The 26852-nt window shown below is 40.0% G+C and overlaps 2 protein-coding genes across 2 annotated transcripts in view; one reads left to right on the forward strand and one right to left on the reverse strand.

Annotated features, from left to right (window-relative positions):
* Positions 1-20617, reverse strand: part of wwc3 (WWC family member 3) — a 44180-nt gene extending 23563 nt beyond the window's left edge. The window contains exons 1-4 of the mRNA XM_074636784.1: positions 20172-20617; positions 2574-2683; positions 1003-1203; positions 566-642 (exon numbers count right to left, since the gene is read on the reverse strand). Of these exons, the coding sequence (XP_074492885.1) occupies positions 566-642; positions 1003-1203; positions 2574-2683; positions 20172-20317 (534 nt within the window). The 5' untranslated portion in view covers positions 20318-20617. The remainder of the gene's footprint in view (positions 1-565; positions 643-1002; positions 1204-2573; positions 2684-20171) is intronic.
* A 4687-nt stretch (positions 20618-25304) lies between these two features.
* Positions 25305-26711, forward strand: cldn33b (claudin 33b). The gene has a single exon (XM_074636815.1). It carries the CDS (start codon positions 25566-25568, stop codon positions 26223-26225), a length of 660 nt encoding a protein of 219 aa, XP_074492916.1. The 5' UTR covers positions 25305-25565; the 3' UTR covers positions 26226-26711.
* The last annotated feature ends 141 nt before the right edge of the window (positions 26712-26852 follow it).

Below are 26852 nucleotides of genomic sequence, written 5' to 3' on the forward strand. Positions count from 1 at the left end.
ACTGTGAAGATCACACTGACATTTACAGAGATAAAAATGATGAGCAGGGATTTTTATTGGAAACACGACTGGCCATAAATCACTCTGACATACTGCGGCTCTCGGCTTCGCTGGTTACTTCAAACTATCAGCGCTGACTTGTGGGTGTTTCCTGTGAATGACGAGACGACGAGGAACTTCTACTCAACAACTGTTCATCCTCAGATAATAAGGGAGTATCACTGTGTTCATACAATCCTCAAAAACACACCTGTCTCCACATTTACAGAAACTCTGGCTGAGGATTTAATCATGTGTGATTTCTATAGGAACATGAAGTCGTCCTCATCTCCTCAGTCTAACCAGGAAACACCCTCACCCATGTGACTGATCTGAGAGAAACTTGGCCCTGTGAGTCAGTGACCTAGCCTCTGCCTGACCCTTTGATGATGATGATCTCATCCTCATCCTCTCGAGGCCCCGGGCCAGAGCCACAGTATCCTGTAGGGGCCACACCCCAGCCCCCTTTTTCTGCCCAGAAGGGCCCCTCGCTTCAGCCCATTGTTCTCCTCCGATAATGACTTACCCGCTCTCGTCGACAAGCTATTTCCACTTTTATTTGGTCAGGGTCGTATTTCGCATTTGAGGACGAGCCGGAGAGCGCTGTGAACACATAAAAAGAAAAAAGAAAGAGCAGTTAGTCGATATCCGGTGTCCGGTGCTCTCTGTGGACGCCCTCTGGACGCTTTGAGTGTGACAGCTGGCTGGAGTCGGAGGGTGAACTGGGTGGAGGGAGTTAAAATGGGGATTTGGAGGATCTTCTATAGATCTGCACCCCCCCACCAGGTCCTGAATGGACATCAACAATATAACATATCCAGGCCAGATAATGAGATCAGCTAAGGTCAGGTTTTTAGTCGTCATGGAGCCGTCCAGGTCACACGTCTCTCATGCTTTAATTCTTTCTTTGATTATGTAATGAAACACCGGGTAGCATGTCAGGAAGATGTCAGAGCGTCTTACTGCTGGTGATGGAGCGGTTGTCCTCCGAGAGCTCGTGGAAGAGCAGCATCTCCTGCTGAGCCAGCTCCAGACGCTGCTGCTTCACCAGGTACATCTCCTTCTTGGCTTTGAGGGCCTCCTGGGCCACCACAAGGTACTCCTTCAGCATGCGCTCCTGCTCCTGACGCCATTGAGTCCGCGGGTTCTCAATCTGGGTCGTCTCTGACAACGGGACACAAACTCAAGTGACTAAAGTCTCTTTCATACATAGTTCCTGGTTCATTACTGGGATAACCTTTTAGGCACCCCTAGTGATTTTATTCACACATGCACTACATTCAGGAACATTTCCGTCTTACGTCTTTTCACACACGCGGCGGCAATGCAGGTACAGATGGGGCAAGGGACAGTCCAGCAGATGGCGGTAATGCAACACTTGCCAACCGCCATAAAACGCAACAGAAGAAGAAGAAGAAGATGGGGCTAGGCCAGATGTACGTGTACACATCTCGTATTATTTTCAGGAACATGGCGGACGAGGAGTTGTTTTTGTCCAGTACCAATGTTTCTGTGTCTTGAAACTTATTTATTATTTACTAATAATTTTCTAATATCTTTAATACATTTTCCACATACTTTATGGACATTTTTCGGGTATTTTTCACATATTTTTCACGTCTTTATTGGATATTTTTTGGACATTTTTTACACATTTGTTGGACATTTTTCACATATTTTTTGAAAATTTTTCGGATATTTTCCAACATTGTTCACTATTTTTTTCACATAATTTACAAATATTTTTCAGACATTTTTCACATATTATTTCGGATATTTTTTCGAACATTTTTCACATTTTACTAATAATTTTCTGACATTTTTTGGATATATTTCACTTTTCTTTCTTTTTTTTTACATATTTTACTAATAATTTTCGATTATGTTTCACATATTTGTTGGAAATTTTTCACATATTATTCACATATTTTTTGGACAGTTTTCAAAAAAAAATTTCACCTATTTTGCTAATAATTTTCGAATATTTTTTGGACATTTTTCAAACATTTTACTAATACTTTTCTGACATGTTTTTGATATTTCTGACATACTTTTTTAAATTTATTTTTGGCTATCATCAAATCACCTGCGAAAGCATTGGTGTAAATGCTAAACCGTAAACAGGTTGTGGATTCAAACACGTCATCAGCGGAGTCTTGTGATTGGTTCGCTCGCTCCACGTGAAAGCGTCTTCCGTCATACGGGCGTAACCCTTTACATGCTCATCCCTGCAATGTTACCGCTTTCATTTACAAAAGAGCCTTACTGGCATTTTCCCTGAAACGTTACAAGATCTTGCGGAGGGAAACTGACGGTACAGATTTCCCTGAATATGGATCCCTGCTCCCGTTCACACCCATGCAGGAAATGTTCCTGAACATGTGTAAAAGGGACCTAATAAGCAACTAATCCCATAAAGGCATGTGATAACATTCATCAGAAAAGAAAGAAGAGTGTATTAACATTCAACCATCATCGCTCCAGTGTGTTATACAGTGAAATCTGTGCTCGGAGACAAATGGGGATGTACTCACTGTTGATGTGGTCGATGTAGTAAACTCCCACTTGCTGGTCGTAAACTTCCTCCCACCCGAGAGGCAGTTCATCTCCAACACAGTCGGCAAACGTCAGCGGTTTGGTGATCCTGAAATCATTTAAAATCTATTCAGTGCAACAGTAACCCCAGAGGAACGCTCCTTCATATCAGCTTCTGAAACAATAACATGAAGAGTATCTCTGTTAACTGGATCAGTGTGCCCGTCATGTCACCCACTAATACGGAGAATTAATGCACACTGAAAACCTTCAACACCCAATCTGAGCATAATTCTTCTTAGAATGTAATTTTACAGAAATCTGTTCTTCTGTCTCCCACATGACGTCATTTTCCCTGTTAACATTAACTGGCCCCGCAGGGCGCTCTGCCTCTTTTATCATGTTTATAAAAGATGTTTTTAATGTTAATCGAGCAGAAATAAGCAAAAAGTAAACGTTCACTCAGAATATTTTCTCCTCCAACCAACATTAAAACTGTTCCGCCTCACATGGACGTTTTCTAATGCATATTATTATCACAAAGAGAAACTCTGAGCCAAAAGTCAAAAACATGTTCAACAAATGGTGAAAACTAATATGATTCCTACAGTAGGTTCCTCTTATTCTGCAATATACACATTTTAGAGTAAGGATGCAATGATCTGATACTGATATCAGGCCGATACCGATTCGTTGGATCAGATATCTGTGACAATGTGGCTGATCTATTCAATTCAATTCTATGTTTACATCTGATTACATGTGCTAGTACTACATCTTGCGTCAGCAGCACACCGGCGGTCAACGTATCCTCATACAACGGTTTGTATGATATCTTATTAAAAATGATTAATTTTTTTGTGCATTCTCCTACGAATGTCCAGCAACACGGGACAATTTATGCATGTTACATGCGTATAGTATTTTCAAAATAATTTCCATCTTCACAGGAAACAGCTTGGTGAGATTTAGAAAACAAAATGAAAAAGCATGGTTTGGGTTAAAAATGACCACAGACGTAGCAAACTGTGAAATCAAAAGTAAAAGTTGCTTTAAGGTACATTTTGAATGGATACAAAAATTAATTTGCAATCAAATATTTTAATTGATTGACAGTCCTGATTGAAAAACTAAAAAGCTCTTTATGCATTCAAACCCTTTTTTTCTCACAACTTCATCTTTTCTGTAGTTTCTGTTCTCTGCCTTTGTAGAGCTGCTCATATATCATATATCAGATCTATATGGTTAAATAAATATACAATATATATGTATGTAAACATACATATAATGTACGCTCCAGGTATATTATTTAGCTTACATTGTGACACCTGACACTTTTTTCCTTGACAGATTTTAGACTAATCAATGTGTGTGGAACCTGGAGATATACATATATAAGTGTATACGAGTCAATCTACAGTTATACTGCAATACATTGTACTTGGAACTCGGAAAGAAACGACCTCCAACACGGAGAAGTATAATGGAACGGTCATTCTAGTCGGGAACTTATTTAGCTCAAGTTCGCCGACATAAACACTTCCGACGTCACAGCAACATGGCGGCGCGCACAGTGGATTACCGTTTCATCATGTTTGACTTTACGTAGCGTTCTGGTACGGCAGTACTAGTCTCCTCCTCCCGTCTCTGTTGACAGGGTTCCCATGGATTCTTAAAATGTCTTAAACTACATTTTCAGGAATATCCCCCCACAGGATTCTCGTTGTTAATTTAAACTTTATATGCGTTTCAATTCGCTAACGGCGCCGTGGTAATGGATTTAACTCCTCTGTAGATTCTTGTGAAGGTCAGACACTTAAAACATCAGTTTGCTGCAGGCGTCCATGTTTTCCCGAGCAGATGCACCGGGATGCATTTAGATTGGAAGACGGGAATACCGACTCGGAATTACCGACTTCCGACTTGCAACGGATTGCAGCATTATTGACCGGTCGGCCGCCTACATACACACGACTCAAACTCTTCTTAAACTGGCAGGAACTAGACGTCAACAATAAAAGACTGAAATGATTTATGAAGCCGGCTCGCACTGGTGTCATGCTTTAACTATGACGGGGCAGAACTAATGACATCAGGCTGATACATCACTAACTCTCTCTAATCTACACATATCAGCGAGCTGTGAGCCATGCGGGTCTGCTGACAGCAGATCATACAGTAACTGTCTGATTACCATCAATCAGCGCAGACAAAAGGGAGGTCCAGAGACAGCGACCCCGTCCACCACGGTATGCTCACAATGCAGACGGAGCATGAGGCCTGAATGTGGCGAGGCACGCATACACCGAAGGGGACGGCCCGGAGAGAGTAGCTGAGGCATTCTGCAGCACATTCCTCTCTGAACGCAGGACGCTTCTTCACCACATCTTCACTTCAGTCTGGCTGCAAAGACGTGATGGTTTTCAGGCCAAACGCCAGCAGCACTGAGACAACTTTCTCAACTCCCACTTTCTCAAAAACACTCAATAAAGCCTTTATTAGAGCGGCATACCAGCGATATCTAAAAATATATCAGCTGCACTTGTTAATAGTACCCTCAGCGCCTTCAGAGGTCTCTAATGCTAATAATAAAAGGTTAAAATATGTTCTGAATGCACTGAAAACAGGCCTAGTTGATGATGAATCACATGGGCTGGTCCAAAAAACGTCGACAATGCCTCAAATTCAATGAACTCCCTTTGCATTTCACACATTTTTGGGAAATTCTACAGGCTATGTCACTGATGTGCAGCATGTAGAGCTGGATAAGTACAAATTACTTTTTACTAGGGCTGTCAATCAATTAAAATAGTTAATTAATCACACATTTTATCTTTTCAAAATGAACCTTAAAGGGAGATTTGTCAAGTATTTAATCCTCTTATCAACATGGGAGTGGACAAATATGCTGCTTTATGCAAATGTATGTATATATTTATTATTGGAAATCAATTAACAACACAAAACAATGACACATATTGATCCAGAAACCCTCACAGGTACTGCATTTAGCATGAAGATTTAGCATGTCCGAAAAAAGTCTAAATAAAATGTCAGAAAAAAGTACGAAAAAAGTACGACAACTATTCAACAAATATCCGAAAAAAAGTTTAAAAAAAATGTCCGAAAAATGTTTGAAAAATATAAACCAAAAAAAGCTTTTAAAAAGTCTGAAGAGTCTGAAAGTCTGAAAAAATGTCAAAAAATATAGCAGAAAAAAGTCTGAAAAATGTCTGACAAATGTATAAAAAAAGTTTTAAAAAATTCTGAAAAATGTCAGAAATATGTCCGAAAAAAGTACGACAAATATCCACCAACTGTCCGACAACTGTCTGAAAAATCAGCTCCAATCATAACATGTCAAACTGCAGCCCAACAGGCAACAACAGCTGTCAGTGTGTCAGTGTGCTGACTTGACTATGACTTGCCCCAAACTGCATGTGATGATCATAAAGTGGGCATGTCTGTAAAGGGGAGACTCGTGGGTACCCAGAGAACCCATTTACATTCACTGATCTGGAGGTCAGAGGTCAAGGGACCCCTTTGAACATGGACATGACAGTTTTAGTGTTAGTTTGGAGCGTTATTTATCCTCCTTCATGACCAGCTAGTCTGACATGGTTGGTACCGATGGATTCATCAGGTTCTATAGTTTCATATGATACCAGCATCTCTTCACTTTCCATACAGCTTTCGCAATATTGCAATACTTCAAAATGTGCACAAAAATATACGTTTATGGAAACACAGCTACTGTGTGTAGAGGATTGTGCTTGCAGCCGAACACAAAGACAAAGCAAACACGAGCACACTCCCCACCTGCTCCTGCTTCTAGTGTTTGTTAAAGGTAAACAAATGTCCAGACTCTAACTGCACTTGTAAATACTTAAAGACACACTCAGACAGGCCGGTCGGGTTTTATATGTAAATAAAGACTGAAGGAGGAACCATGACGACAAGAATCAAGTCAGAAATAGGGAACAAGAAGTAGTTTAGATATATTTTGGATGGAGTCAGAAAGGGTCATAAAAACAGGGGGAAGACCATGAGAGCCTTCGGATGGGAAGCGATGTGACGTCAGAGGGAGTTCAGTCCTGAGCTGACCTCTGACCTCCAGAGAGAGAAAACATGTCCTCTCACAGATCTGGATCTGAATGTTTGGTTTGTTACGCAGTCTTGTGACAGCAGCCTGTTTTTCCAAGTCATGTCTTGGTCTTAGGAGACTCTGAAACCACTGAAGCACGGCAGCACAGAGCCGTCTGATCACGTACATTTAGAGGAGGACTTTTAAAACTAAAACTAGTCATACTTGTTTGAACAGTATGAATCTGCACTCTAGAGCAAAACATGACACATCTCTGGGATCATTTCTATCAAGCAGCTTGTTTCCGTTGAGTCAGAGAAGCTCAGAGAGAAATCAGTGTGTCATTCTGCTGACGGACTGACAGTGACCCTGGCTAAACCCTGGGGTTTGCATGCATTACACAACAGAGTTCACTACAGGACCTGACAGCGCTCTGCTCAGGTATGTGAGGCCAAACACTGATTCCTATAACAACTGTATTATCATATATAATATATATATATAATATAGAGCTCCTATAGGAGCTATAGGACCTGTCTATGGTCCAGACTGAAATATCTAAACAACTATTGGATGGATTGCCATGAAGTTTTGAGCAGACATTGACTACATTTACACGCACACTAATATTCCACTATTATTACGAATATGACAACATAGTGAATGTGATACGGGTTTTGGGCAAGTCATAGTCAAGTCAGCACACTGACAGCTGTTGTTGCCTGTTGGGCTGCAGTTTACCATGTTATGATTTGAGCACATTTTACAGACATTCTTTTTAACTTGTTTTTCGGACAGTTGTCGGACATTTGGTGGATATTTGTCGTACTTTTTTCGGACATATTTCTGACATTTTTCAGACTTTTTTAAAACTTTGTTTCATACGTTTACCGGACATTTTTCAGACTTTTTTAAAACTTTGTTTCATACGTTTACCGGACATTTTTCAGACTTTTTTAAAACTTTGTTTCATACGTTTACTGGACATTTTTCAGACTTTTTTCTGATATTGTTTTGGACATTTTTTCAGACTTTTTAAAAGCTTTTTTTGGTTTATATTTTTTCAAACATTTTTCGGACATTTTTTTTTACTTTCTTTCGGACAGTTGTCGGATATTTGTTGTACTTTTTTCGGACATATTTCTTACTTTTTCAAAACTTTTTTTGTTGATATTTTTCAGACTTTTTTTCAGACATTTGTCGGACATTGTTTTACTTTTTTTTCGGACAGTTGTTGTACATTTGTTGTACTTTTTTGGAATTTTTTTCTTCTTTTTTTCTGATATTTTTTGGACAGTTGTTGGACATTTTCTTTAACTTTTTGGGGACTTTTTTTTTTCCATACATTTTTCTGACTTTTTTATTGAATTTTCTTTTACTTTTCCAAAAAATGTTGGACCTTTTTTTCGGACATGCTAAATCTTTATGCATGATTGTATGAAAGGTTCTATATGAATAAAGCTGAGTTGAGTTAGCTGCAGTTGCAGCGTTTATAAATCTGTGCATTTTTAGTCACATTGCCATGAAACAATAAATAACTTTAGCAAAAATAAACCTCAGAGGAAGCGGTGACAAAAACACAACAGCATGATATTGAAAACGGTCCTCTGTGATGTGAAATATAATAATATATAAATTGTAATAAATAAATCCTGGTATTGTTAGTCACAAGCTGCACTGCCAGCTGTAAAATAATGAGATTATTAATAAATTTACATTTTACACATTCTTCAGGATCCTCTGTCAATCAAAGAGGAAGCAGAAAATGAGACAGATATCGGAAATAGAAAAGCGAGACGCCGACAGAATGACAAGCATGTTCAGCTGTGGAGGAACGACATGTTGCTCGCGTCTCACGACTTCCCAGCAAAAATATATTTAGTTGTCAAAGACGTTCGCTAATTCTGGAATAATCTGTGCCATCCTGGGTTGTCCCGGAGGATATTTCTATCTGCAGCAGCCCGCCTTTGCCCGGCGACGGGATGCTGCATGGGAAAGGCATGTGAAACTGGAGTCTGGGCTACTGGTCCTGGTCTGGACCTGGTCTGGTCTCAACCTTTGTCTCTCTGCTACAAGATGAGCCAAACTCTGCATTACATAACACACAATATTCCTTCTTCTATTTAATGATGAAACCGATGAGGTCGGATTTTGACACCCTGGATCTGAGTTACAATCCTTCAGCTCGACCACATGTTTTCAAGCAGCTAACAAAATCCAAAGGCGCTCCGGCCGCCGCGGTCGTTCACACGGTTCACATTAAATTAAAAAACATGTAGTTGATCGCTCCACCAAATGTGTTAATTTGAGTCGTCGCCACGACCCAGTGCAGTCTGAGTTTTTAAACGTTTAATTGTGTGATGCTTCAGCCGTATAAATAAACCAAACACTAGCGTGATAAAACAGCCAACACGTCTTTTATCGTCCCAGCTGCTGAAGTCCACAAATAAGAAGTGACCTCTGGATGACAAGCATTGCATGTGTGACCAGAAAAACAACAAATGTCGTAGACGGGCACGAGGCGATAGCAGAAAACTCAGCATGTTCCCGTTTTAACTCCAATATGCACCACAAATACCAGCTGCTTTCATTCTCATATTGTTAGCTGGTCTCTGGAGAAGGGGGGGTGACGGACACTCGGAGTCTCGGAGGGAAAAACAAAAAAAGGCCACAAGTGTTGTTGGTCCACAAATTCCTTTGGGTGTTAAAAAAGAAAATGTGAAAACAACTTTGGGAGGAATGTCATTTATGTCCAGCTCCTCTCAGAGGGCCTGAAGCAGCTGACGCTCTCCCATTCTGTGTTGAATCTTATGGAAATAGGTCTCCTATAAGTAGACAGACATCTCTGTCTCTGGACACATTTAGACGGCGTCTGGACACATGGGAAGGGCTCGTCTTATTGTGAGCGGAGCGGAGTCGGGGGGGCTTCCCGGTGGAGCATTCCTGACCGTAATCATTTTAATAGAAATGCGTCCAACTACTCTCATCAACAGTAGTGATGAGCATCTTCTCTTTACGAGGACGCTTTCTCACAGACTGTTTTAAAGGATTCATTAGGGGTCAAGGTATTCAGAGTCGACCATAAGAACTCATAAAACAATGGTAACACTTTATTTCAAAGGAACAATTTGAGATTTGGGGAAATTTACTTTGTCAAGAGTTAGATGAGAAGATTGATACCACACTAATGTCTGTAAATATTATATTATATATCATATATATCCACCGTCACTCCAAGGTAGCTTGTAATTTGTATAATAGCTGTAGCAGGATGGTTGTGAATAGAGAGATAGAACAGGATGATGAGTGTGGACATTAGGCGTAAACGTAGCCAAAGTTATGCGTTTTAAAACGAAAATGTATTAGTGTGGATGCAACCTGGAGACAAGAGACATTTAGCCTGGCTCTGTCGACATGCATCTTAAAGGGCCCGTGTCCACCAAAGTGTTTTTTTTCCCAGCTGAAAACGCCGGGTGCTCTTCTGAAAACACTTCTTGAGATCGGCTGGATAAAAAAAGTGACAGTGGCGATCATTTTGATCATTTTTAAGCTCACGGCGAATCGGCGACCAGAAGCTTAAAGGGAGATTTGACAAGTATTTAATACTCTTATTAACATGGGAGAGGGAAAATATGCTGCTTTATTTATTGGAAATCAATTAACAACACAAAACAATTGTTGTTCAGAAACCCTCACAAGAACTGGATTTAAAGTTTTTAAGAAGTCTGAAAAAATGTCAGAAAATATCAGAAAAAAAGTCTGAAAAATGTAAGAAATTTGTCCGGAAAAAGTACAACAAATATCCAACAAATGTCTGAAAAAAAGTAAAAAAAAAATGTTCGAAACATATCAGAAAAATATGCTCCAATCATAACATGTCAAACTGCAGCCCAACAGGCAACAACAGCTGTCAGTGTGTCAGTGTGCTGACTTGACTATGACTTGCCCCAAACTGCATGTGATTATCATAAAGTGGGCATGTCTGTAAAGGGGAGACTCGTGGGTACCCATAGAACCCATTTACATTCACTGATCTGGAGGTCAGAGATCAAGGGACCCCTTTGGAAATGGCAATGCCAGTTTTTCGTCGCCAAAATGTAGTGTAAGTTTGGAGCGTTATTTAACCTCCTTCATGACCAGCTAGTCTGACATGGTTGGTACCGATGGATTCATCAGGTTTTATAGTTTACTATGATACCAGGATCTTCACAAAAACACATAACTGAATGCTGGTATACTATAAAACTGTTATAGAGTTGACAAATACTGTACAATTGCATTAATAGAGACTTTAAAATGTCCTTAAATCACATTATAGTGTGTTAAAGTGATCATTTTAGAGTGAGCACACTAAACTACAGGCACATGAAAAGCTGCTGAGTTGCAACGATTGTTTGTGATTTAAAAAAAGCTGTGACCAGCTGTGAAGTACAGAACTGTACGCACCGAACGGGCTGAGCCAGCTACATGTTTCTTTCTTTCTGAATAAGAATTGTGCAGATGTGTGGAAGGAAAAACAACAATGGTGGCGCAGAGCTGGAGGCTGGTCCGCTGAGTTAGGCATGTCCTGTTTAGGTTGCATTCTTCACAATATACACATCAAACCTACAGCTCTGACTGCTTCAACACACAGCCTGAGCAGAGCTGTAACGATTCGTCGATTCATCGATTAGTTGATTGATAGAAAAATAATCAAACTATTTTGATAAGCGATTCATCGTTAAAGTGGTTTTTCATGCAAAAATGGCAGAAAATGCTGTTTTCAGCCTCTCAAATATGGAGATTTCCTGCTTTTCTCTGTTTTATATCATATTAAACTGAACAGCGACATTTAAAGACGTCACCTTTGAGGAACTGGGATGGACATTTCTCACTATTTTGACAAGGTGCCAACTTTGCCCATCAGGATCTAATCTAAATACTCATTCACACACACGAGAGCAATTTTGGGGTTAAGTGTCTTGCTCAAGGACACATCGACATGTGGGATCGAACCACCGACCTTCCGATTGGTGGACAATCCACTCAACCCTCTTAGCCACAGTCACCCCAACTGCTTTTATTGTGCTGTGCTCAGACCAAGAGAGAAGCAAATTTTCACCTCGCTTTACTCGCGCCAGTTGGACCACCGGTATCATTTGTGTTCATTTGCTCTAGACGCACCGGAGAGGAAGAGGAGCTCGTCTCTATATAGGATGCACCGATTCCGATACTGTGCTCATGTACTCGCACTCACAAAACAGCTCCGATACCACTTTACGGCAGCGTGGCGTTCGACGTTCGTCACCATCTGTCGGGTCCCATCACGCGCTCACGCTCCGTCTCCCCGGTGGCGCGCCTGACCCCGCGAGGCCGGGATCCCACCTCAGCCGGCGCGTGCAGGCCCTCACTTCCATTGCGCCACGGGGTTTTGCTTCCACCCTCTGACTCGCGCGTGCGTTAGACTCCTTGGTCCGTGTTTCAAGACGGGTCGGGTGGGTTGCAGACATCGCACAGACCCCTGGCGCCTTTTACTTGGGCCGAGCCCCGCCCTGGGGGCACAACGCGGTTGGGGCGCATTAAGGACAGTCCGCCCTGGTTGACACTCTGTACACGGCCCCGGGAAGCACCTTCGCCCCGAGCCTTTCCAAGCCGACCTAGATAGCCGGCCTCGATAAATTAAAAAGAAAATAGCACTAATCTGTGAGGGGAATGTCTTTATTCTTTGATTGTTGGGTTGCTGGATAATAAATAATTCCTGACAATGCCTGATATATTTGACTTCAGGACATCTCTGACTACATACATGCTGAAAATCAAACATTTTTATTGTATTAATTTAGATATTTTTACAAAGTGAAAGTCCCTAGAAGTGTATGATTCAACTTTTTCCCCTCATGATCTAGTGTTAAAAAAGTTAGCAAAAATTGCAATATATCATAATATCAAATAACAATATTTAAAAATGTCAATACATATGGAATCGGCACCTAGGTATCGTGGTAGTATTGAATCAGCTGGACATGAAAGTGAGTAACGAGGTCTGAACTTCCAGAACAAGGAGCGAGGAGGAAGCTGAAGACAAACATATTGTCCGCTCATGAAAAGAACACAGAAAACACACATCGGGCCGAATGACACCGGATCAAGCAACGGCATGTTTGTAACCTCCACCCCCCCCACCAAAAGACAAAAAAAGAGCCATCATAATGAAAACACTGGGGGAAGCAAAATAACAGCGGGGTTCAGCGCATGTGAATAACCTTTCGGTGCTGGAAACACAGCTCACCCTTTCCAGAATAATTGAATTTGGTGTGCTTTGTGACCAAGTATAAAGGCCTCCCTTTGCTGAGCGGCAGGCCGGCCGCGGCTTGTTGCATAACAGAGCTAATAAAGGAGGCCTGCCGGGCCCAGGATGGAGAGGAGGAGGCAGACACGTGGGAACTGCCTCTGTTCTGCTGCTTTGTCTGCGGGGCCGCGAGCGAGCAGAGCCCCCGGGCATTAGTGTAGGCATGCCTCACATAACGCTCATTCCTCAGGAACAAAAAAGCCCTGCGTAACCGCTCGGCTTATCTGCAGGAGCTGGCGGGGCCGCGGCGAGCTGCTCCAGGTATCCACCGTCCTCAAACACATCATCAGGCGGAGAGGAGGGAGCTCAATGAGCACTGATGGTTTGAAATGTTAACAGGTTTGTGCTCGCTCTTCTCGATGATGTTTCATCAGTTTCCCAGCATGCATCTGCCTCAATCCAACCATCTAAAACAGCTCCATCCAGCTTCCCGACCAGCGGGAACACACTTGACCTCTGGCTGCTCCGTTACAGCATCATCATGATCATCATTGACAATAATGTTGGAGCTCAATGGCTCTGGTGTTTTAGTCATTAGGTGATAATCCGCCACTGACACACCTCTCTGCTGGTCATCAGACTACAGCTGCAACCATTAATCGATTAGTCGTCAACTATTAAATCAATCGCCAACTATTTTGATAATCGATTCATTGGTTTGAGTCATTTTTAAAGAAAAAAGCTTCTTAAATGTGAATATTTTCTGGTTTTCTTTCCTCCTCTATGACAGTTCATTTGAGTTGTGGGCAAAACAAGATGTTTGAGGATGTCATCATTTCCTGACATCTTATAGACCAAACCAAACAACTAAACAATTTATGGAGAAAATAATCAACAGATTAATCGACAATGAAAATAACCATTAGTTGCAGCCAAACATCGGACAACCTATCGCTGTACGACATCACAGGATGGTCGTACCTGTCCTAAACTCAGCATTGACACACAAGGTGTTCACGAGCGCTGCAGTATTTAATACTCTTATCAAAATGGGAGTGGACAAATATGCTGCTTTATGCAAAATGTATGTATATATTTATTATTGGAAATCAATTAACAACACAAAACAATGACAGATATTGATCCAGAAACCCTCACAGGTACTGCATTTAGCATCAAACAATATGCTCCAATCATAACATGGCAAACTGCAGCCCAACAGGCAACAACAGCTGTCAGTGTGTCAGTGTGCTGACTTGACTATGACTTGCCCCAAACTGCATGTGATTATCATAAAGTGGGCATGTCTGTAAAGGGGAGACTCGTGGGTACCCATAGAACCCATTTACATTCACTGATCTGGAGGTCAGAGGTCAAGGGACCCCTTTGAAAATGGCTAGTATGACATGGTTGGTACCGATGGATCCATCAGGTTTTATAGTTTCATATGATACCAGTATCTTCACTCTAGCTTTAAAACAATCCGCTCCAACCTAAAAATAGCAAGTTGCGTTAAAGAAATTAGTGGCGTTAAAACGAATTTGCGTTATGATCACGTTAACGTTGACAACCCTACTGCATATAAAACATTTTCTGAAATGCAAACAGTTCAAGAGGAGCTCCTGTTACACTTTGTAAGAGGGTCAGCGTGGATACGACCTGCACCCTCACATGTTAAATCCAGCGTGGTAAACACTACACATCCAGTAAAGGATGGAAACACTTTGGGTTTCACACATTGACAGGAAAAGCAGAGCTAGACAGAGCAGAGCTAAAGCTGCATGCTAACTCTGTCACTGACAGGAAACGTTATCGTAACGCGGTAACCCAGCGGTCGCTCTCGTCTCCGTGGTCAAATGGGCCGACGCTACGACTGTAGAGCACCCAGATACTGACATTTGTGTTCTCTGCATTGAAACGGCCCCGATGGAGCTGACCATGGATGGATAAAGAGAACGGAGCTGACGGGAGAGCTAGAGACCACCTTGGAGAAGTTAGAGGAAGTAGACACGTGGGACTACGTCTGCTTTTCAAAATAAGGTGTTAACAAAAGGGAACTGTAGATACTAAATACATCTATGGAAATAAGATTGATGGATTATATTCACCAGAAGAATAAAACATTACCCCATGTCCCTTATGCCTGACAATGACTGATATATTTGACTTCTCTGACTACATACATGCTGAAAATCTAACATTTTTACTGGATTAATTTAGAGATTTTCCAAAGTAAAAGTCCCTAGAAGTGTATGATTCAACTTTTTTCCCATGGTCTAGTGTTAAAAAAGTTAACAAAAAAATCACAATAAATCGTATTATCAAATCGCAATACATATCAAATCGGCACTCAAGTATCGTGATAGTATCAAATCGGGAGATAGGTGTATCGTCCCAGCCCTACTTATCAACTAAAGAAATCTTAGTCGACTAATCGACTAATGCCCGGTTCAGCCTACACGATATCAGCCCGATTAAAGCCAGACATGGCCGTCGAAGGGGATCGGGAACGATAAATGAGTGTCGTGTGCGAAAATTGATCCTCTTGATCCCCAATTGATCCTCTTATCTCGTGTAGTGGGTCATAGTACACGACAACCGACGCCACGTCTTGGACGCCCCACGACACCCAAAGGAAATATCTAGACTGTCAGAATTTTTCGTCACGACACGCCTAGTGGGAGATCACCAACGACGTGTTCCTTTGCGTTGACCAATCAGGTGCTCTCTCGAGCGCGCAGTCAGGTCACTTGGTAATAAACAAACATGTTGAAGAGGAGGAGGGATGGCGAGTTTGCTGCTGTCAGGTGGGACAACCAAACTGACTGAAGTATGGACAGCACGTCCCGTCCTCTCTGTGTCACCCAGGAGCGCATCCACAACCCTTTTTTCTTTCTTTTCGCAACACCAGACCGCCAGCATCACACACAACGCTTCTGTCGCCATGATCGACAGTCGCTTCAACCGCCTCCCCGATGGCGCCTGAACTCGCACATGATTGTGGAATACGACGTGCCGTGATTGGTCGTGGTCATACGTGTAGTCTTGCCGGTCACCCGACCAAGACACTGCAAGAGTCATGGTGACCATCCATAAGCGGAGGAAGCCCTAAATGAAAGTATTTGTTAGTTGCAGCCTCACTTCTCTCTGCCTGGGACAACTATTTAGATATCACGTCTTACCGCCTCCGGCTGACTACATTCGGTTCATGTTCCTGGTTCCATGTGACACGTCTGAGGAGTCTGCTCACTATCACTTTGTTTCTCAGACTCTAAGTCTTGTGCACTATCTCCTGCAGCAGCAGTACGTCACATCGAGTTAAAGCCTGTAACTCATGATGATGAAGGCCTTTAACAACATGTGGTCGATATACCAGACAACAATCCTCAAACTACCAGCCTTTGATTTTTTTAGTTGTACTTAAAACGAAACAGCTGTCAAACAAAGAAAGTCTTATCATCGCTGCTGTCATCTCTCAGCTCCTGACACTGCAAACGGTCCATCTATCTGCAGCTGGAAGAACAACCACATTTTTTAAAGACTTGAATGGCTGACACCTTTTTGTATCTGTTGCATGTTAGCAGAACGTTAGCGCCGTATAGTGATGTGATTTATTGGAAAGTCGGCATCAGGTGGTGACAGAAGACATTCCTCTGGTCGAGATAACCTATAAATCACCGAGCGGCACCAGAACAAATGCAGAGAACATTCTTTAGTCATGCAACAAAAAAAACCACAGATCCCCTTCACACGCTGATGACTATAAGATCCAACCATCAGCTGCCGGAGATACCAAGTCCGTTTATTATGAGTGACTTTGGGCTTGTTTTCCTGAAAAGTCGCTTACAAATATTGGCAGTCACAGGTTGCGTTTTTTGTGTAGTTGCTTGTTCTGGTCTCTCTTCGATGATTCGAAGGCAGTTTGCCTTAATTGTAAATGTGATATACGAGCACATCATACCGATCTGGTTCAACATGTTAGCACTGAAAAACATAAAAGAAATGCATCACCGTCACCTTAAATGAGGCTTACCGACGCTCGATTCACGGTCTTTGCAAAAATGCAAAAATGAAACGAAATGCAAAAAATTAAATGTTCGACTTGTTTAAGTTTAGTTGACAAGAAAAAAGTAAACTTACAAACTAAAAATTAATACAAAAATGAAATAAAATGTTCTACTACTTTAAGTTTAGTTGAAATGAAAAATTGTAAAGTTACAAGCTATAAATAAAATCAAAATAAATAATTAAAATATTCAACTACTTTAAGTTTAGTTGACAAGACAAATGTAAAGTTACAAGCTAAAAATGGATGCAAAAATGCAATGCAATCCAGAATAAAGTCATATATATGAAGTGATCAAGTGGCTCTCTCTCTCATATTGTGGTAGGTAGGTAAGGTTGCTTGTTTTGGGCTTTTTGGGGGGTAAACGTTGCTTCTATAAATCTGGTTGCATGTTTCTCTCCTAAGATCTGGCACCACTGTCAGCTGCACATAACAATGGTTAATCAACCAGCAGGGAGGAGGGGGGCCTTCAAGGAAATCAGGTTTCTCTTATCTAGATTACAGCTACAACCAATCTGGATTAAAATGTCACACACACATTCAAACTTGTAGTGTTTGTTTCACTGCAGTATAGAGTTGAACTACTTTTGCTATAATTCCTCCCAGTTAATCTCACAAAGGTCTGCTTTCAATGCCTGATTGAGCCTTGAGTTTCTGGGCTGGTGAAATCCCAGTCCCCACAAAAGCACATCCTTGCAGCTTTCCCAGTGGCCCAACTAGCATTCCTCACATACTTTCACAAAGATTTCTGGGAGTTGGAGTTTTTAAAAGGCTTCTTGCTGTGTGCTCGTTTCTCAAATGCAGTGAAACACACGCAGGCATTAATAATGGGTCATTCTGGGGATGAACTACAACATTATGGAGTATATATATATATATACAGAGAGACTTTATAGAGGTGTCTATGTGCTGGATAACAATAGCTCTCTGTGTTTAGGTGTGTGAAGCAGGAATGTTTCAGGTCACTGGGAGTCATAAATCTGCTGATGAGTGTGATTGAGTTTCAGACAGATTAGTTAAACCTCAGGTGAGTTAATGTGTGAGATTCCCAACGGGAACATAACAAACCGGAAAGGCTGGGCTGCTGTCTAACGCCATGTCCTGTCACACTTTAACACACACACACATATATATATGAATATAATGCCTGATAGGCTCAATCAGGCATTGAAAGCAGACCTTTGTGAGATTAACTGGGAGGAATTATAGCAAAAGTAGTTCAACTCTATACTGCAGTGAAACAAACACTACAACTTTGAATGTGTGTGTGACATTTTAATCCAGATTGGTTGTAGCTGTAATCTAGATAAGAGAAACCTGATTTCCTTGAAGGCCCCCCTCCTCCCTGCTGGTTGATTAACCATTGTTATGTGCAGCTGACAGTGGTGCCAGATCTTAGGAGAGAAACATGCAACCAGATTTATAGAAACAACGTTTACCCCCCAAAAAGCCCAAAACAAGCAACCTTACCTACCTACCACAATATGAGAGAGAGAGACACTTGGTGACTTCATATATATGACTTTATTTTGGATTGCATTGCATTTTTGCATCCATTTTTAGCTTGCAACTTTACATTTGTCTTGTCAACTAAATTTAAAGTAGTAGAACATTTTATTTAATTTTTGTATTATTTTTTAGCTTTTAACTTTACATGTTTCTTGTTTACTAAACTTAAAAAAGTTGAAATTTTTTTTTAATTATTTTATTTTATTTTTAGCTCGTAACTTTACATGTTTCTTGTCAACTATACTTAAATAAGTTGAATATTTTATTTTATTTTTTTTATTATATTTTTAACTTGTAACTTTACATGTTTCTTGATAACTAAACTTAAAGTTGAACATTTAATTTAATTTCTTTATTTTGTTTTTAGCTTGTAACTTTACATGTTTCTTGTTAATTAAACTTAAAGAAGTTGAACATTTTAATTAATTTTTAGCTTGTAATGTAATATCTTTCTTGTCAACTATACTTAAAGAAGTTAATATTTTATTTATTTTAATTTTATTTTTAGCTTGTAACTTTATATTTTTCAACTAAACTTAAAGAAGTTGAACATTTTATTTTATTTTTAGCTTGTAACTTTACATTTTTCATGTTAATTAAAGTTAAAGAAGTTGAACATTTTTATTAATTTTTATCTTGTATAAATGAGTATTAAAGTGTTGAATAACATTCATATAGTGGTATATATAAATGAGTATTAAAGTGTTGAATAACATCCATATAGTGGTATATATAAATGAGTATTAAAGTGGTGAATAACATCCATATAGTGGTATATATAAATGAGTATTAAAGTGTTGAATAACATCCATATAGTGGTATATATAAATGAGTATTAAAGTGTTGAATAACATCCATATGGTGGTATATATAATTGAGTATTAAAGTGGTGAATAACATCCATATAGTGGTATATATAAATGAGTATTAAAGTGGTGAATAACATTCATATAGTGGTATATATAATTGAGTATTAAAGTGTTGAATAACATCCATATAGTGGTATATATAAATGAGTATTAAAGTGGTGAATAACATCCATATAGTGGTATATATAAATGAGTATTAAAGTGGTGAATAACATCCATATAGTGGTATATATAAATGAGTATTAAAGTGTTGAATAACATCCATATAGTGGTATATATAAATGAGTATTAAAGTGTTGAATAACATCCATATAGTGGTATATATAATTGAGTATTAAAGTGTTGAATAACATCCATATAGTGGTATATATAAATGAGTATTAAAGTGTTGAATAACATCCATATAGTGGTATATATAATTGAGTATTAAAGTGTTGAATAACATCCATATGGTGGTATATATAAATGAGTATTAAAGTGTTGAATAACATCCATATAGTGGTATATATAATTGAGTATTAAAGTGGTGAATAACATCCATATAGTGGTATATAAATGAGTATTAAAGTGGTGAATATGGGCGTTACATCCCGTGTTTTCATGGGAACCTCTTGGAGAGGTGTGGGAGGCCAAATCTCATCTGATTCATCCGTCGTTCAGCTTCAATAACCAGCCACATGAAGACTGATTTACAGCCCATAAACAACCACTCATCTCCTCCACTAAAGTTACCTTAAAGTTGAATTAACTTCATGTGTTATTAGAGAGAGAGTGTGTCATAGTCCCAGGCCTGCAGCGTACCTATCTCTGGGGTCAATCCATGAAGTTTGCCGGGTGTTGTGGTCGATGAAGAACACTCTGCCGTCGTAGTCCCGGGCTTCCTCCCATCCAGCGGGCAGCGGCAGCTCCGCGCTCTCTGCCCGCTTCCCGCCGCTGACCCACGGCATGGCTCTGGGCTGGTGGTCGGTGAGCGGGCTGAAGGCTGGAGCCCTCCGGAGCCCTCAGACCCCCGATACACAGAGAGACGGAGAGAAGCTCCTCACAGCATCACAACTCACTCCACCTCGACTGAAACTATGGACAACAACACGGAGAAGTTTCCACCGAAGTCCCGCCGGAGGTACATCCACGTTTTCACGTTTTCTCTCCTAACAAACCCCCCAAAAGCAGAAAGCAGCGCAGCGCCGCCTCGCTCCTCGGTCCTCCATGTTCGCCTCCTCCACCATGTTTCATTCCTCCGTGGCCATATTAGGGGAGAGCTCATTTGCATAAACGGTCGGACGCGGAGCTCCTCTCGACCAATAGGAACGCTGCATTTCATTAAAGTGTGAAATAAGTTAATAATTCAACTTATTTAAGTTTAGTCAACAAGAAAAATTTAAAGTTACGAGCTAAAATTTAAATAAAATCAATAAAATAAAATGTTCAACTTCTTTAAGTTTAGTTACAAGCTAAAAATAAAATAAAATAAAATGTTCAACTTCTTTAAATTTAGTCGACAAGAAAAATGTAAAGTTACAAGGACGCTTCATTTCATTAAAGTGTGTTGATGCGGTGAAATAAGTTAATAACGTTTATTTAATGTTTTAAATCAGCAATCCAGTTATTTATTTCTCTTTTTAATCTGCCTTTTCAAATAGATTTTTAATTCCATCATTTATTTATGAATAAATTCATGTATTTTTAAATGATGTACTTATTGACTGTTTTATGGTGTTTTGTAAATCCATTCTTTAATTTTAACTATTTATTGATGCATTAATATTTCATTTGTAAATTATTTTTATAATTATTTATAATTTATTTATTATATAAATTCATTATTTTGTAATTTGGTCAATTTATTCATAGATTAATAAATCAATCTTAACAAATTTATTAATGCCTTTTTTGTAGTACAATTAGTTATTAATCACTCTTGTGGTCCTCCATAAACAACAAGAACACCTTTAGCTATCGTTACATTAGTTGTCAGACAGACAACAACCTGTGGATTCACATGATACAAATACCCATTAAATAAATTATTATTATTATCATTATCTGAAAACGTGTCACCACAGAAACAGGTAAATAGTTTAACTTTAAATCCAGGGGCAACCTGGTGGTTTGTAGTATTTTTAATTTAATTTTATTTTAGAAAATATAAATGCAAAAACTGCTCGTCAGGGGTCCATTTATAAACTAAAATAAAATAGAATAAAATTAATAATAACAATAAAATAATATAAATTAAAATAAATTAATAAATGAATTATGAATTAATTATAAATTTTAAATTGTATAAAATATAAGTACATTAACAGTATATACTTACAAAAACTGCTCATTTCAGGGGTACATTTAAAAAGTAAAAATAAATAAATAAATAAATAATAACAATAAAAAATAATAATAAATAGATAATAAAATAATACAAATTCAGAATAAATTCTTGTTGTCCCATAAGAAATTTATCAAACACATAATTATTTTTAATTGAGTTCTTGTTCTGAATGTTTCTTATCGTGGTGCCATATTGACGCAGTATATAACATCTTTTTCCTTCTCATTACCTTCCAAACATAAAAATGTCTTTATCCTGAAGTTGAATTGTTTGCCCTGTGTTGGTAGTTTGTAGTTGACTACAGGGTTATTTAAGTGGTATAACAGCGCCACCTGGTGTCTGTTACAGATATAACAACATTTATCAACTATCCACTGTCACCACAGTGGGATGTAACTAAGTACATTTACTCAAGTACTGTACTTGAGTAGATATTCTGTACTATACTTGTATTTTTATGCTACTTTATACTTCTACTGCACTTTTTACTCTACTATATTTGACACTTATAGTTAAAAACAAAATAATATAATATTCACATACTTTGAAAGGAGCCATTCTGCATAATGAGTACTTATACGTTTGATAATTTAAATACATTTTGCTGATCAGTAACATTCTGAATTCAGGACTTTAACTTGTAATGGAGTTTTTTTTAGACTTTTGTTTCTACTTTTACTTAAATAAAGGATCTGAGTACTTCTTTCTCCACTGATTATGGATCATTGCTGGCACACTTAGATGACACTTTAGCAGCAACAGATCGACTGTTACAATATTATTCCTGAATATGAGACGCTGTCTGACGTGTTCCATTTAGTTGAGCCGGTTCCAGGTCCTGGTGTTGTGCATGCTGCCGGCTCTCTGTCACAGTTTACTGGAACATTTAATGGAACTGAACCATCGTTAAGTCAAAATGTCTGCAGGGGTAAAAGGTCTAAAAGCTCCAGGTTCACTGTGTGGCAATTTAATTGGAAAGTTCTTAACTTGCTAACATTTATGCACAGGGCCACATCTATATTATCACTTAAAGGTGCAGTGTGGAGGATCTGGTGGTATCTAGTGGTGAGGTGAGGAGATTACAACCAACTGAAGCCTCTCCTGTGTGCCAAGCGTGTTGGACGACGTGAAAACGTGAATGCCCCTCTCTAGAGCCGTCTGGAGCAGAGCCAGAGTCTGCATTGAGTTGGATTCAGTTGTTTTTTTCATTAATTCTTCAGGTGATCCAGGACTTTGTTGACGTCCCTCTGTGAGCAGCAGGAACTACAACAACACGGATAAATAAACTCATTTCCTCATAGTTTTATTCAGGTTGTCTGGTGGCTTAAATTCAGTGTGACGTGAAACTGAAGAGGAACTTCCTCCTTTTACCAAACAGGCCGTCATTATGACGAGAACAGTATTATTATATTATTATTATTATTATATCTTGTGTGCTCCTCTAAAGTTTCTGTGACTATACGGAGGAAAATGTTGACTTTTTTCGGTGGGGTTTGGTATTTAATATTTTATTTATGTTTATATTTTAGCCCTTTATTTAAACTTTATATCTTAGATTGTCTTTAAGCTTATTTTAATTAGTTTATTTAATGAGAATTATTGAATGGAACCTGAGATCCGAGATTATCATCATGCCGACGACTGTTTTGTTATAATACTTGAAACCAGTGTGTGCGTGTGTGTGTGTGTGTGTGTGTGTGTGTGTGTGTGTGTGTGTGTGTGTGTGTGCGTGCGTGCATGCATGCAGCCGAGCAAGCGTGGCCTCTTTGTGTAGACGTCAGTGCAGTCAGCTGAGCGTTTTGTTCTCCGGAGGACGAGGAGGAGTTTAGCAGGCCGGGATGTTATCTGTGCATTTTTGTGTCTGTTTGGTGTTGTGTTGCTGAGTGTGTGTGTGTGTGTGTGTGTGTGTGTGTGTGTGTGTGTGAGTGTGTGTTTACGGCTGGGAAACATTTCCTCCCATCAGATCTTTGATCTGTGGCCTCCTACGACGCTCTCTACAGGCCATGTAGTGTTCAGTGTTTCATACGAGACACAATCAGCTGCTCTGTTGTTTCTGGTTCAGTCACATGATGCAGCGACTCCGACAGCAGCCGTCACACACTCATCTACATCATCCACTCTAAAGAAGAAAGGCATGCATTATTATTATTATTATTATTATTATATGTATCATGATTAATAAACCTCACTATCCATGAAGCAGGTTTTATCTTCCTTGCATAATTTTATTACACGGATAATAAATTAATTAACTAGAAGGCGGTGGTTGTGCTTTTCCTTGAGGCAAAGGCCACATAGGCGTTCGCCATTCTGGGGGGGGGGGGCTGGTCATCCTCTAAAAAATTTAAATAAAATAATAATTAAAAAAAATCCAGGGAGAACCCTTCCTCTTTTTCTGCATTGAGATAACAAATAAACAATTAATTAATTTATATTCTAATTAGGGCTGTCAATCGATTAAAATATTTAATCCCACATTTTTTTTATCTGCTCAAAATGAACCCTAAAAGGGAGATTTGTCAAATATTTAATACTTTAATCAACATGGGAGTGGACAAATGTGCTGCTTTATGCAAATGTATGTATATATTTATAATTGGAAATCAATTAACACAAAACAATGAAAGATATTGTCCAGAAACCCTCACAGGTACTGCATTTAGCATAAGAAAAACCTGATGAATCCATCGGTACCAACCATGTCATACTAGCTGGTCATGAAGGAGGTTAAATAACGCTCCACACTTTATGCTACATTTTGGAGAGGAAAAACTGCCAAGGCCATTTTCATCGGGGTCCCTTGACCTCTGACCTCCAGATATGTGAATGTAAATGGGTTCTGTTTTGATTTGAGCATATTGTTTTATGCTAAATGCGGTACCTGTGAGGGTTTATGGACAATATCTGTCATTGTTTTGTGTTGTTAATTGATTTACAATAATAAATATATACATATATTTGCATAAAGCAGCATATTTGTCCACTCCCATGTTGATAAGAGGATTAAAATAACTTGATAAATCTCCCTTTAAGGAACATTTAGAACAGATAGATCAAATGTAGAACATAACTCGGTGTCCGTGACATGAAATAATAAAAACAGAAAATGGACCTCCCTCCCCCCCCACCCAATCCCATGTTGGTCTTGGTCCCACAAAAGGGAAAAATAAAAAATAAAATAAAATAAAATAAAATAAAATAAAATAAAATAAAATAAAATAAAATAAAATAAAATAAAAAAGTAAATGCAACTAACTATTTTAAAAATAATAAAGCTCTCATTTTAATCACACAGATTAAAAAATCTGAAGGTTTGATAGCGTCTCCAGAGGCCGTCCAGTTTATGAGAAGTTTATCTTTGTTTTTGATTTTAAATAACAGCCTGACTGCTGCTTTAATTTGGTAATTTGTTGCTTATTTATAGACAGGAAGGATGCATAAAAACACACATCAGGGAGTTAATCTCTTACATAACAAATGCACAAGTCTACATTTCACCCCCCCCCACCCCCTTGGCCGGCTGTTGACAGCGTCCATCCCTACCCATAACCCCCCCTCCTCCGTCCCTGCTGCCCATTGGCACAGCAGCAGCAGCAGGAGGACCAGAGGAGGACCAGAGGAGGACCAGGACCAGGAAGGGGGAGGGCCTGGAGATGTGAGCTCCTCTGAGACGGAGCTGTTAGTGAGAGAGAGCTCCAGAGTCCGGCGGAGAGCGCTCGGCTCGGATTACCAGGTGTTTGTGAGCAGCGTCAGGCCTCTCCATCTCCATCTCCATCTCCATCTGAAGTGCAGCCACCACAGAAGAAGAAGAACTCTTGTGGACTCTGTCGAGCGTGGAGGCCACACACACACACAGAGAGGAGAGGAACATGGACTCGTGCGCCTGCGCTTTGGAGCTGCTGGGGATGCTGATCTACGTGGCGGCGTGGCTGTGCGCTCTGGCCACCACCATCCTCCCCCAGTGGCTCACCATGTCCACGGCGCTGCTGCCCGTGGAGAGCTACGAGCTGGGCCTGTGGGAGACCTGCGTGGTCCAGGACGTCGGCGGCATGGAGTGCAGAGCTTACGACAGCCTGCTGGGCCTCTCCAGTGACCTCAAGCTGGCCCGCTTCCTCATGTGTGCGTCCCTCACCGTGGGCATGCTGGGAATTCTGGTCTCCATACCTGGACTCTACCTGGTCAACAGCTGTAACGAGCACAGAGCCTCCAAGAGGACTTTAACCACCGTAGGAGGGGTGCTGGGGGTGATCTCCGGGGTGCTGTGTCTCATCCCCGTGTCCTACATGGCCCATCTAGCCGTGATACACTTCTTCGACGATAAAGTGCCGGACGTGGTGCCGCGGTGGGAGTTCGGCGACGCCTTGTTCTGCGGCTGGGCCGGAGGGTTCCTGCTCATCGTGGCCGGGCTCCTCCTGGTCACCTCCTGCTCCTGCTCGCAGGTGGAGCCGCAGCCAGTGCTGCAGCAGCAGCGCCGGTACCAGGTCATGAGCACGGACGTGTCCTTCAGGAAGCGCTCAGAGTACGTTTAAAAAAGGACAGAATTAGACTGACAGCAAAACACACAATCACCTGTAGAGCTGCACTCCAAACTGCTTTAACATAAAGATCTGGTTTTATATCAAAGATCCTGTAGAAGGGCTCATTTATCGCCTGCGTTGATCAAATGTTTTGTGAATTCTTGCAGCTATATTTTAAATGACTCGCCTGCAACATGACATTTTAAAGGAACCTGCTGTGACCGGTAGAAATGAATATTTTTTTAAAGATATGTTTTATAAAAATGCTTTATATTCCTTATCCTGAGGATCTTTCTCTCATCAGTGCCAACAGATTTCAAATGTTTTTAGTTTAAAAAAATGCTGTGATTGTAAGTTATTCTTAATACTTAAACATTATAGAAAGCACAAGTTGTTCTGTGCCTGGTTAGGTTTGATTATGGGCTGTATTGTGCAGCACATTCAGATGATTCACATTTTGAAATTATATTAAAAAGTTGTTTTTTTCATGTAAAAAAAGGTGATTGTCTTGTGCTACTGTTGTTTTGTAATAATCACTTGAATCTGTGTGAAACATATTTTTCTGTAGTTATGTCAGAGGTGGAAACTGCTCTTTTGCTCTCTCTCCCCATCCGGCCGTCTATTAGTCACATCAACCTG

The sequence above is a fragment of the Sebastes fasciatus genome, chromosome 5, assembly GCF_043250625.1.
Source record: "Sebastes fasciatus isolate fSebFas1 chromosome 5, fSebFas1.pri, whole genome shotgun sequence".
NCBI classification, from domain to species: Eukaryota; Metazoa; Chordata; class Actinopteri; order Perciformes; family Sebastidae; genus Sebastes; species Sebastes fasciatus.